The 13,965-nt window shown below is 43.4% G+C and overlaps 1 protein-coding gene across 1 annotated transcript in view; it reads left to right on the forward strand.

The window, feature by feature from the left end:
- Nucleotides 1-13,965, forward strand: part of LOC105470340 (CD80 molecule) — a 33,652-nt gene that overhangs the window by 3,675 nt on the left and 16,012 nt on the right. Inside the window, exon 3 of the mRNA XM_011722201.3 lies at nt 9,705-10,022. Coding sequence (XP_011720503.1) covers nt 9,705-10,022 — 318 coding nt within the window. The remainder of the gene's footprint in view (nt 1-9,704; nt 10,023-13,965) is intronic.

Here is a 13,965-nt window from a genome sequence, read left to right on the forward strand (position 1 = left end):
AGCTAACCCATGTAAAACAAGCAAAGAGCAATGAAATGCTTTGCCCTGATTGTAGGAGCCCAAGATCTGGGAAAGGGGGTACCAGACTGGGCTGCAGCAAGGAGGGCAGGCTTTACAGAGGCAGATGGATGATGGAGAGAGAATTCTGGTCAGGGCAACAGCCTGGACAAAGGCACAAAGGTAAGGATGAGGCTGGCACAGGTGTTCATTCTTTTGTTTAATCATTTATTAATTCAACAAACATCATCTACAAGCAAGAGACTTTTCTTGGTCCCGGGGACATGGCTCGGGCATTTGTGAAATTTACTGTCATTGGGAAGAGGGAAAGTAATCCAATAGCCACTCAAATAAATGTGTTTGTTTGTTGGCCAACAAACAAAGCCAAGTGCTTTGAAGGCAGGGCATAGGCACTGCCTGAGAAAGTGCTATCTTCCCCTGCCAGTGAGGAGTGGCAGTGAGCTATGGGAGGAGCAGAGGAGGGACTGGCCCAGTGAGCAAAACCAGACCCTGCAGCACTTGTGGGCTGTAGTCACGAATCCGCATGTTATTCAGGAGGCTGGAAGGGCTTTACCCAGGGTAGTGGCGTGGTCTACCCCAGCTCTGTTCCCACATACCCGTAACCGGGGGGTTTTGCTAAATTGCAGTCTCTAGCGCAGGGAATTTTTTAGAGAAGTGAATCTATTTTGCATAATGCTGTAATGATAGATATAAGTTATTATAAATTTGTCCAAATCCATAGAATATGCAATACCAGGAGTGATCCCTATCGTGAACTCTGGATTGGGGCGGTAATGATGTATTAATGTAGGTTCATTGATTGTAACAAGTGGACTGCTCTGGCGCCGGATGTAGACAGTGGTGGAAGCTGTGAATATGTGGGGAGGGAGTATATGGAAATCCTCTGTACTTTACACGCAATTTTTCGATGAATCTAAAGCAGCTCTAAAAGATAAAGTCTCTCTAGTTTTTTAAATGCTGTTTCCACTTAGGTGGGTCTGGGATGGGCCTGAGATTCTGCATTTCTAAGAAGCACCTAGGTGATGCTGATGCTGCTCCGCATACACTTTGAGTTTCAGTAGTAAAGGTGTAAATAACTTCAAAAAGGAAAAAGTGTTACTAAAGAAGGGCTTGTAGGGCAGCCCCCATGACTGTGCAAAACCTATTAGGAGGTTATTTCAGTACTTACAGTAACTGATGATGTGTTTGATGAAAAGAATTGAGTCAGAGGGAAGTTGATGGAGAGTGTGTACCATGTAAAATTAGTGAAGACTGCCCAACGGGAGTGTAGGTGTGAGTTGTGCGTGGTCTGTGGGAGGCGAGATTGAGTGAATAAAGTGGAGTAGGAATATAGAGGGCTTTATTCAGGGCAGAGATTTGCCACACTAGGTCTTCCTCTCCTGCCCTGGGTCAGAAAGCTATACCATGGCAAAGGTGTTCCCCCTCTCCTCCTGCCCAGTCACTGATGCCCAGGGGAAGGGACCCCTCTTTCATGCACAGGGTGGAACCAGCCAGGCTCCTCTCCTGCTCTAGGTCGGCAGGCACTGTCTATGGGGCAGAAACGCCTGACTTTGTACTCCAGCAAAGTACAATAAGTGCTTTGTCAGTAAGTAAGTGGCAGTAAGGCAGAGGCTCTACCAGGGCAGCCCTCAGAAGGACCAATGTGGGCAGCTTTTCTTTCGGAGCCAGAGTCCTTTAACAGAGGGTCAGGTCTAAGGAGAGGGGAAAGGCCTCCTGCAGGAGGAGGCAAGAGATGCAGGAAAAGCATTGCCTATAAGTTTATAGCCTGAGAACTCAGAGCTAGGAGAAAAGAGAATGCCCCCAAGTGCCACCATTCACAGAACACATCCTCCTCTCCCCGCAACACATACCGCTATGCTGCTGGCCCAGGGGTCCCATGACCAGTGACTGTTCCCATCATCACCCTGACAACCGTTGTTCAAGTCCCTGAGCATTTTAAGGATATAAATACTGTGTAGAAAGAGAAAAAGTAAGGATCAGATGGTACAGAGTATATGAGCGGGGTCTAAACAGGGGGAAAAGTCAGGAACAGTGTGAACACCAGGAGACACAGGTCTCAAGCCTGCGGCTGCCAGAGGCAGCTCTTCCTGTCTCCTTTGTGTGGCTAGCACCTAGCCCATGGCTGACACCAGCCCTGTCGGTGCTAGTTCACCTAATCAAACATTGAGAGGGGTCCAAGATGGTCACTCCTGTTGGAAGGGTGTGCACAAACCAGGAACGGTAAAATCTCCAGGTGGTGAGACAATAGGTGACTTTCACGCTTTTCTATATCTTCCATTCTTTCTAAGAATGTTTATTTTATAGTCAGGGAAAGTGTTTATTTAAAAAGCACACTTGTGTTTACAGGGAGATCATGTATGCCCTGTCATTTGGTAAGTTTTAAGATGTTGTGTCAACTGCTTCTCTCCCTTCTCCACCAGCAGTGGCGATGCAGCTCCCTTTCTGACTGCTGCTGGGTAGAGGTGCTGGATGGGCTCCCCATGCCAGCTAGGGGCACTGAACTTACTTCAAGAATCAGCCAGTTACCATGGTGATGTGGTCCTGTGGGGGTGTGGTTCAGCAAAGCAGGCTGTTGTGCATGAGAAAGAACAGCCCCATTAAAAATCTGTAGAGCCTTCTACACTTAAGAAAGCACTTTACATCTGGTATCCTGTGATCACTGTGATAATTATGTGAAGCAGGGAAGATAGTTATCTTGGTCTGTTTTGTGCTACTATAACAGAATACCTGACACTGGGTAATTTAGAAAGAACAGAGATTTATTTCTTACTGTTCTGGAGGCTGGGAAGTCCAAGGTCAAGGGGCTCACATCTGATGAGGACCTTCTTGCTGTATCATCCCATGGCAGAGGATAAAAAGGCAGGAGAGCACGCACGAGACACAGAGTGGGAAGGAGGCCAAAACCATCCTTTACAAGGAAGCCGCTCCTGCTGTAGTGAACCCACTCCCAAGAAAATGGCATGAATCCATCCATGATGGCAGAGTCTCCATGACCTAGTCACCTTTTAGCAGTCCCACTTCTCAACACTGTTACACCCAGAATTAAATTTCCAACATCAAAACTTTAGGGGACACATTCAAATCATAGCAATAGTATTATGACTGTTTTACAGAGATGGAACCTGAAGCCCAAAGAGGTTACCCACCTTGCTCATGGTTATGATTCTAATACACAGTGGATGGAGCCAGACCTCATTTCCTCATGCCTAGACATGCATTCAGCAAGTATTTACTGAGCACCTACTATGGGCCAGGTCCCGTTCTAGACACTGCAGATATGGCAGTGAACAAAGGAGGAAGCCTCTGCTCCATAGATCCATACGTAATTATGTATCACATATACATGTAAATATACATCACAGTTGTAAAAATATATATCAGTTGGAGACAAGCCTGAAGAGAAACAAATCAGGCAAAGAGACTAAATAGTAGCAGGATGGAGCTGGGCAAGGAGGATGATGCTGTTCAAGGAGAGTCAGGGAAGGCCTCTTTGACAAGGGGCCACGAGAGCAGATGTGAGCAAAGTGAGACCTGAACTGTGTGGATCTCTGGGGAAGACACTGGCTCCCTTTAATGTCCCAGGTACTGTGGAGGACTTTTATGAGCAGTACTTCATTTTGAATCCTCACACCCACGGGATGGGTAGGTCTCACAATGCCCATTCAAAAATGGCAAAGCAAGCTCAGAAGTTCAACCAGGTTTGAAACAGTAATATTGAGATTTCCGGGCCCTGACTCTCCCCGCCAGAGTCACTGAAGCAGACAAAACCGTTAGAGACATGTCAGTGTCAACCACTTTTTGTCCGTGTGTGACAGAGTCCCTAAAACAGACAAAACTGATATAAATTTGTTGGGAAAATTTATAATGACTGTTTTCTGTCTCTGTGTGGTGGAACCCTGAAAACTGAGTTTCTGTGTGAATTTCCAAATTGTTCAGAAGATTTTGGTTCCTCTTTTTAGTTCTATTCTTCCTCACGCTTATCCTCAGAAGGCTGGACAAAAACTCCTTAGAAGCCATCATCAAAATTACATGGTTTCTCTTTCAGTTACGCTCTCTCTTTTGCTAACATCACCACATACCAAAATCAGTGAGAAATATTGGATTCTTTTTGGGTGGGAACAAATAGCTCGGTGGGGAAAGACTGTATTATTGGGGGCCCAGATAAGTGAGTTGCTGTCTGTCTGGCCCAAAGCAAGACCAGAGTCCTATATCTGACATAACCCTTGAGTGAAATGAAAGGTAAGAGTTAGCAGTGGGAGGAGGGAGAAAGAAAAATTGAAACTCTTACAGAAGACCTGCTATGTCCTTGGGACTTTTTATTTATACCATTTAATTGAATTGAATTTTCCAGTGATCCCAAGGGGTAGGTGTCATACCAATTTAGAGATGAGGAAACAGATGAAACAGCAAGTGGCTGAGCTGGAACTAGAATCCCATCAATGGAGATGGATAGCCCATGTTCCTTCTATGTCTCATTTTGCTTTCCTTGCAACACTAGGAGTGTCTGGGTTGTCATTTGATCTTTAGCTAATATAGCTTCACTTTGAAATACGCTCCCCTCAAGTATATCTTTTCATTTCTTCCCTTCTTTCAGTTATATTCCCTAAAGCAGGGACTGGCAACATTCCACACAATTGCTGAAGGGGTGCTTGGACTATTCTGCATTACCTCACTTTGCTATGCAAATACCCACCATCACAACACTCTCTTGTTCAGTGCTGTGGTGGGGCCGTATCCAGTCTCACAGAGGCCTGAGAATGGCTGGTGAGATGGAAAGGTGCTAGTGCCCCATGATCCTGCTATCTAAGAAGAGAGAGGGCTTGGAAATGAAGTCCCTAGACATGGGTCTCCCTAAGGGGATCTGTATGGCTTCAGGGAATACAGGGCCCAGAAGGCATAGCATGACAGCACTGGGCAGGGGGCACTGGGGCCTTAGAGGGATGCTGCTTTTAGGTCCTACAACAGCCTAGGAAGAATGACCATGCCTTCTAAACCAAAAATCAGAAAATATAGCCTGCTAAGGAATTTTGGTGCTATTGACACAGAGACTAGTTTAGATATTGATGTGCTGATATTTCTTGGTTATATGGATGGAGAAATGAACAGAATGTTTTAAACAACACTTCTAGCAAATCCAGGCTGGAGGGTAACTGTATAGCATGGACTGCAGATAGCCAAAGAGATAAAGGCAGGCTATAGGATCTATTTAGGGTACCTGAAGACGGTAGAAATAGTCCAAAGGTATAAGCATGGGAGTCATTTCAGTCTGAAACCATGGGATCAATCAGACCTGGAAAGAAAGGGACTCTGTTTCTTATTTATTTATTTATTTATTTATTTATTTATTTAGAGACGGAGTCTCACTCTGTCACCCAAGCTGGAGTGCAGTGGTATGATCTTGGTTCACTGCAACCTCCGCCTCCTGGGTTCAAGTGATTCTCCTGCCTCAGCCTCCTAAGTAGCTGGGATTACAGGTGTGTGCCAACACACCTGGCTAATTTTTTTGTATTTTTAATAGAAATGGGGTTTCACCATGTTGACCAGTCTGGTCTCAAACTCCTGACCTCGTGATCCACCCACCTCAGCCTCCCAAAGTGCTGGGATTACAGGCTTGAGCCACAATGCCCGGCCTGGGACTCTGTTTCTTAAAGCAAAAGGGCTCAGTGGTAGGGCTGGGTTGGAGTAGGGGGAGGACAGTGTTGGCTTACTTACTGGAACTGGGGCCTAAAACTGAAGAAATCAATAAACAAGAAGAATGGCTCTAAAAGCCTGGGCCAGAAAGAAAAAAATGTGTAAAACTGGGGCAGTTTCTTTTCCTCAGCTCAGTTTCCTCATTTGTAAGATAAGGCCACGAGAATGAATGATCATGGAAATCCCTTCCAGACCTCACATTCCTTACTATGACTTTCATATCCCCTGGGGCTGAGTACATTGTTTAACCCATGGTTGGCACTTATATCCAGGCCTTCTCAGGGGACCAGTGGACTTTCTCCCTCACTAGGGATCCTTGTCTCTGTCCCCAACTCCTGGCCCATAGGCATCTGGCTATATACATAAAACAAGCAAGTGCCTTTCCATATTTCTGAATGCTCAAGATGTCTCATCATGCTGGGTGTGGTGGCTCAAACTTGTAATCCCAGCATTTTGGGAGGCTAAGGTGGGCAGATCACCTGAGATCAGGAATTTGAGACCAGCCTGGCAAACATGGTGAAACATTGTCTCTACTAAAAATACAAAAATTAGCTGGACGTGATGGTGGGGGCCTATAATCCCAGCTACTTGGGAGGCTGAGGCAGGAGAATTGCTTGAGCCTGGGGGTGGAGGTTGCAGTGAGCCGAGATTGCGCCACTTCACTCCAGCCTGGGCAAAAGAGCAAGACTCCGTCTCAAAAAAGAAAGAAAGAGAGAGAGACAGGAAGGAAGGAAGGAAAGAAGGAAAGAAGGAAGGAAGGAAGGAAGGAAGGAAGGAAGGAAGGAAGGAAGGAAGGAAAGAAGGAAGGAAGGAGAAAGAAAGAAGGAAGCAAGGAAGGAAAGAGAAAGAAGGAAGGAAGGAAAGAAAAAAAAGAAAGAAAGAGAAAGAAGAGAAAGAAAGAGGTGTCATCATATGGAGATGCAGGGGAAGGGGAAGATTCTGGATAACTCTTGAAAGGTAACATCATTGGAAGAGCTTTACCCATTTGGTTGGGTGTTGAACTGGATGTAGGAGCAGCACTCAGTGGTATGTGCAGGTGGAAAAATAAGGCAATTTGCTTGTCAATATATCAATAGGTATATCAAAGGTGTAAGGTGGCTGCTAATATATTGAATTCAACTTTAGGCTGCAAACATAGATTTAGGTAAAGGAGGTGACAACCCAGTTCTACTCTGAGCCAATCACACAGTGGATGTCTGGAATGTTAGATTTAGTGGACTTTGCTCTCTCAAAAAAATATACACACAAATCAAACTGTGTAGTGAGGAAAGTGAGGGCACTCACTTTCAATACATCAATAAGGAACAGGGGCAGATGAGAACCTGCAGAACTATCTGAGAGAGGACATCACTATACTCAGATATCTGCAAGTCTTGTCATGTAAGAAGAATGAGATGTGTTTTGTAATACATGTAGAAGATAGAGGGAAACAGACTTCAACATAAAGCAAAGCAAAACTTCCTCAGTCAAACTGTCCAAAGATGAAATCAAAAGCCTTAGAAGTTAGTAAATTCCCCACCCCCTTGGAGAAAGGAGAATGGGATTCATATTTGGTGTGCATCTAGGCACTGAAATACAGTATGTGCTTGCCATAAATTATCTCATTTAATCCTCATAATAACCAATGTGAAGATTGGGGTTCAGAGAAGTAAAGCAAATTGCTTGAGGTCACACAGCTACTGTGGATTTTATTAAACACAAAAAACCCATGTTCTTTCTACATCAACAACCAGGAGCCTCTAGGCAAGGATGCTCGCAGGGGGCACTTAGTCATGATTGCCTTTAAGGTAAGTAGGGAAGTAGGCAGTCCTGAGAGCTTTAAATCCTAAGTCACTCAAGTGAAAAGAGGAGGAATCAGGATGTGTATTAAGGTGACAGATGAAGGTTTTATTCCTGTGCCAAGCCAGTGAAGTCACATGAAATGGATTGTCTTTAGCTCACTTAATCTGGATAAAATTTATCCTTAGATTTTTTCCACGGTTTAATGCAGTTCTGTAGTTTCAATGAATGGGTGTACACGTGCATATCTCTGTGTGTGTGTGTGTGTGTGTGTGTGTGTGTGCGTGTGTGTGTGTTGTTGCATCACGTGATTGTGGGGAGAGGGGCTGTAGGAGAAACGCAAGGGAAAGGGCAGTAAGCATCAGAGACTAGGTCTTTATAGTGAAATTCTAATTTCTCAAGGCAGTAGTAGCTGAAAATTACCTAATCAAGTGACTAGGCAACAGAGCCAAGAAGGAGGCCTTCTGTAAGTGGGAATTCATGAATAATGAAGATTGATTATGTTCCCTACCTATTTAAAGTATGGCCCTCTTTTTTCTTCTTAGTTGACCTCATCTCCCTCCCTTATTCTTCGTCATGGCTGCAGAATCATAGGCCCTTGGAATCTCAGGCTGACCTGCCCTGTCCTAGACTTCCTGAACCTCACAATCTCTCAGTTGCCTCAGCTGCAAAATGGGGAAAATAATACATATCTCATGGGGTTGTTGGGGGATTAAATGAAATAGCACCTGTCCCCTCCATAAAGCCACCACAGAGGAAGCAAAAAAAGGAAATATTATGAAGAGTAATTCAATATAGGCTATCTAGACAGAGGTGGGCAGCAGCACCTTGCCCTCCTCCACCACCACGGTGCCCAGAACCTTAGTCAGGACTGACTTCTCTTGGGGGTGGTATTGTGTTAGATAAACCAAATAAGAAGTAATAGGACTAAACACGCCTGCTGTAAGAGAAGGCTCATGTGCTCCTAAATCTTGCATGTCATTGGAAAATTCTCAAGAAAAAGGAAAGGGATAGTTTATGTTATAATGATTGGTCCACGAGTCCAATTTTAGTGATTTGTCTTCACTGTTTTCGAAACCAAATTTGTTTTTTGTGCAATCACATTTAGTTTTTCTAAATAGTGACTTCCAAAACCTTTAAAAAGCATTGAAGGTGCAACTGCTACTTTTTGAGGTTCCTCAAAAAATTAAAAATAGAACTACTATATGACCCCAAAATTCCATATATCCATAAGAATTGAAAGCAGGGTCTTGAGGAGACATTTGCACACCCATGTTCACAGCAGCACAGCAGCCAGGAGTTGGGAAGCAAGCAAAATGTGCATCGACAGATGAATAGGCAAACAAAATGTGCGGGGGGTGTGTGTGCATAATATTATTCATTATCCTCATGATCACATCATTACCATTCCAAAGGAAGGAAATCCTATCGTATACTACTTGAATGAACCTTGAGTGCATCATGCTAAGTGAAATAAGCCGATCATAAACAGGCTGTTACTGTATGATTCTATTTCTACGAGATATTTAAAGTAGCCAAATTCATAGAAACAAACAGAATGGCAATTGCCAGAGGCTGAGGGGAGAGGGGGAAAAGGGAGTTGTTTAATGGGCATAGAGTTTCAGATTTGCAAAATGAAAATTTCTAGAGACCTGTTTCACAACAACGTGAATATACTTAACACTACTGAACTGTACACTTAAAAATCAATAAGATGATAAATTTTATGTTATGTGTTTGTTTGTTTTGAGACAAAGTTTCACTCTTGTTGCCCATGCTGGAGTGCAATCTCAGCTTACTGCAACCTCCACCTCCTGGGTTCAAGTGATTCTCTTGCCTCAGCTTCCCGAGTAGCTGGGATTATAGGTGCCCTCCACCACACCTGGCTAATTTTTTGAATTTTTAGTAGAGACAGAGTTTCACCGTGTTGGCCCGGCTGGTCTCAAACTCCTGACCTCAAGTGATCTGCCTGCCTCGGCATCCCAAAGTACTGGCATTACAGGTGTGAGCCACCATGCCCGGCCTGTTATGTGTTTTTTACCACAATTTTTAAAAAATGAAGAGAAAAAAAGCATTGAGGACCCAAAAAGTCAAACTGGATTGATGCTTAGTCACTAGACACAACACCCTAAGTTCTGTTACTGCCAACTTTTCCTGACCATGCAGGAATCTATATTTAATAAATATACAATCCTGTTCTGTTTGCCTCTCCATAGGTGTTATCCACGTGACCAAGGAAGTGAAAGAAGTGGCAACGCTGTCCTGTGGTCACAATGTTTCTGTTGAAGAGCTGGCACAAACTCGCATCTACTGGCAAAAGGAGAAGAAAATGGTGCTGACTATGATGTCTGGGGACATGAATATATGGCCCGAGTACAAGAACCGGACCATCTTTGATATCACGAATAACCTCTCCATTGTGATTCTGGCTCTGCGCCCATCTGACGAGGGCACATACGAGTGTGTTGTTCTGAAGTATGAAAAAGATGCTTTCAAGCGGGAACACCTGGCTGAAGTGATGTTATCCGTCAAAGGTTGGTGGGATTTTCTGATTTTACTTTAGGCCGGCAGATTCTTAATGCCCTTAAAGACACATGGCTATTGATTTAGGTGAAAATTTTACCAAAGAGGGATGTAACTCACTTCATGTCTTGGGGTTAAGTCTCTAGTTGTACGATAAACCCTAACCGGTTTCTAAAGATGTCCTGGAAATATCTGTTAATGTGCATTTCTTGTTCTTTGACAATCCAAGTTCATGACAATCATCCTGGGGCACTGTAATGACCTAAAGAGCCTCTCAATCACCAAGGGGCATCTTTGACTTGATATAGCCTTGCTACTAACTGCACTTGACCCAGCAATATCTGCTTGTGAAAGTATGCTGAAAAGGTAACGGGGCTGGGTATGGTGGCTTATGCCTGTAATCTCAGCACTTTGGGAGGCCAAGGCGGGCAGATCACTTGAGGTCATGAGTTCAAGATCAGCCTGGCCAACATGGCGAAACTCCGTCTCTACTAAAAATACAAAAATTAGCCAGACGTAGTGGCGCATGCCTATAATCCCAGCTACTCTGGAGGCTGAGGCAGAGAATTGCTTGAACCTGGGAGGCGGAGGTTGCAATGAGCCGAGATCACACCACTGCACTCCAGCCTGGGTGATAGAGCAAGACTCCATCTCAAAAAAAAAAAAAAAAAAGAAAGAAAGAAAGAAAAGAAGAGGTAAAAAGAACAATGGAGACATAAAATCTCTTTCAGGTAGTATGTGAATGTCTATTACTATGGCTATTTTACTATTATATTCTAATATTTTCAAAGTGATCATTTACTTATTGCATATTTGAAACTCTAATCTAGCAGTCAGTCCTGAAAAGTTAGATGTTAGAGAATTGGGCCAGGCACGGTGGCTCAAGCCTGTCATCCCAGCGTTTTAGGAGGCCAAGGTGGGTGGATGGCTTGAGCTCAGGAGTTCGAGACCAGCCTGCCCAACATGGTGAAATCCCATCTCTACTAAAAATACAAAAATTAGCCAGGGGCGTGGTGGCTACTTAGGAGGCTGAGGCAGGAGAATCATTTGAACCTGGGAGGCGGAGGTTGCAGTGAGCAGAGATTGTGCCACTGCACTCCAGCCTTGGTGACAGAGCAAAGACTCCGTCTCAAAAAAAAAAAAAAAAAGTAGACTACAGAGGAGGGTGAACATTTCCCTAGTGGTAAAGACTCTGTCTTAAAAAAAAAAAAAAGTTAGAGAATTGAATGCATAATTAATTCCTGCCACAAGGAAAAAAACTAATCTATGAATCATAGCCCTATTTATCTACGTACTGTGGAAGGCAAGCATTTCTGGTCTCAGAAAGAAAGGCTTTTGTAACCGCCCAAGCGGTTTACCTTGCCTGCTGCCTAGACAGAGCCGATTCACCAAGACAGGGGAATTGCAACAGAGAAAGAGTAATTCATGCACAACTGGCTGTGCGGGAGAGCGGAGTTTGATTATCACTCAAATCAGTCTCTCTGAGCATCTGGGGAGCAGAGTTTTTAAGGATAACTTGGTGGGTCAGGGGAAGACAGTGATCTGGGAGTGCTGATTGGTCAGGGATGAAATCATAGGGAGTTGAAGCTGTCTTCTTGCACTAGGTGGGGGCCACAGGATCAGATGAGCCAGTTTATTGATCTAGGTTGTGCCAGCTGATCCATCAAGTGCAGGGGCTGCAAAATAGCTCAAGCACTGATCTTAGGAGCAGTTTAGGGAGGGTCAGAATCTCGTAGCCTCCGGCTTTATGACTCCTAAACCATAATTTATAATCTTGCGGCAAATGTTAGTCCTACAAAGGCAATCTACTCCCCAGGCAAGAAGGAGGTCTGCTTTGGGAAAGGACTGTTACCGTCTTTGTTTAAACTATAAACTATAAACTAAGTTTCTCCCAAAGTTAGTTCAGCCTACGCCCAGGAATGAACAAAGACAGCTTGGAGGTTAGAAGCAAGATGGAGTCAGTTAAGTTAGATCTCTTTCACTATCTCAGTCATAATTTTGCAAAGGGGGTTTCACTTTAATCACAGTATAACAGAGGATACTGAAGGAGCCAGAGCCCTTCTTGAGAAATTATAGCCCTGAGCCACTTTCTCACAGTTGGAATTTGAACATATTTCTTTTTTTCCCTGGGCACTTGAGACTGTAGTGAAAACCAAACTTGTCACTTAATAAAACATAATGATTAATCTTGATAATAGATAACTTCAGCAGATCCTTAGTGAATTCCTTACTGTTCTTCGTTTTGATCATTAGCTATGAATCTTTCCTTGTGACATCCAGATCACACCTAAAGTTTTGGGGAGTAAGGCAAAGTTACATGGAACTATCTTAAACTTCATTCAGTGTTTTCTCTGCTCTTGGATAGAATAAATTATTATATGGTGATGTGATTTGAGGGGTACTAAGAAGCCTACCTCTTCCACAATTTTCACCTGCATTGACTACTGAAATTCTCATCATCATAGCCATTCCTGCTAGTTTCTCCATTTTCCTCCTAAAAGATCCCTGTTGAAACATTTCAAGGGGGCAGGCCCTATTAGCAGATTACCATAAGGGGACAACGTGACATTTCTGGGGTACTCAGAACCGAGGGTGTGGGGGTGGACAAAATCCAGTAAAGGGAAGACAAAAAGGTTACTTGCTTAACTTTACCGAGAAGCATTCTGAATTCTCCAACTGAGTCAAAGCAGTGCTTCTCAAAGGTTTATACGCCTATGAGTCACTTGAGGGTCTTGTTAAAAAGGCAGATTTAAGTTCAGTAAGTCCAGGATTTGGATCTGAGATTCTGCACCTCTAACAAGCTCTCAGGTGATGCCTGTGCTGCTGTGGAGGACCACAATTTGAGAAGCAAGGAATTAAGCTCTCATTTGGCTAGAGTGACCAGTTATCCTCTTTGCTCAGAACCAAAGGGTTTATTTGGGGCACAAGATTTTTGGTGCTAAAACTGGTCCTTAGGCAAATAGGACAAGTTGGTTACCCTATATTTGTCTAAGATTGCAAAATGGTAATATAATATCAGCATAGCTATATGAAAACCTCCATTAACTGGCATGTATGAGAACTAGCTACATTAGTTAACAGCTTAACTAGGTTAATGGATTTTTCCTTCTAAAACGTGTGCACCTATTCCTTTACTCATAAGATATTCTTACCCTTCCCTATTAAGAGTGATGAAACTTGGGTTAACTAATTAAAATGAGATACAAAGGTCACAGTCTTATAACGTCTTTTATTGTTCACAATCTCACAAGACCTTAGGAGTGGTTACCCTAAACAGATCACCCTAGAAAAATGGTGGGAGATGGAGTTTGGGCTGTTCTAAGCCAAGACAGATTTTGAATTTTTTTTTTTTTTTTTTTTTTTTTTTTTTTTTTTTAGATGGAGTCTCTCAGTCTGTCACTCAGGTTGGAGTGCCATGGTGTGATCTCGGGTCACTGCAGCCTCTGCCTCCTGGGTTGAAGCGATTCTCCTGTCTCAGCCTTCCAAGTAGCTGGGACTATAGGCGTGTGCCACCACGCCTGGCTAATTTTTTATTTTTAGTAGGGACAAGGTTTCACCATGTTGTCCAGGGTGGTCTCGAACTCCTGACCTCAAGTGATCATCCCGCCTTGAGCTCCCAAACTGCTGGGATTACAGGCGTGAGCCAGCGTGCCTGGCCTTGAAAATATTTTTAATACAATTCTTGGTATAAGCGGCATTCCTGTAGTTTATTTCCCAGAAAAGCAGAGAACAAAAATTAACATGAATCATATTAATAATTTAGGATATGAGTTATTTGGATTTGTTATTCCTAATTATAACACAAAACATATTGATGTTATAAGAAACAGAATATTCTAGATGTCAGCTGCCTGTGTCATGAGTCGATCTTATAGGATAAATTAGTAAGTGGGAAATAACAATGCCAAATAAAAATGGCTCGGGAACATATCAAACTTCATTTAAGGATAGGGT

Source organism: Macaca nemestrina, chromosome 2 (genome assembly GCF_043159975.1).
Source record: "Macaca nemestrina isolate mMacNem1 chromosome 2, mMacNem.hap1, whole genome shotgun sequence".
NCBI lineage: Eukaryota > Metazoa > Chordata > Mammalia > Primates > Cercopithecidae > Macaca > Macaca nemestrina.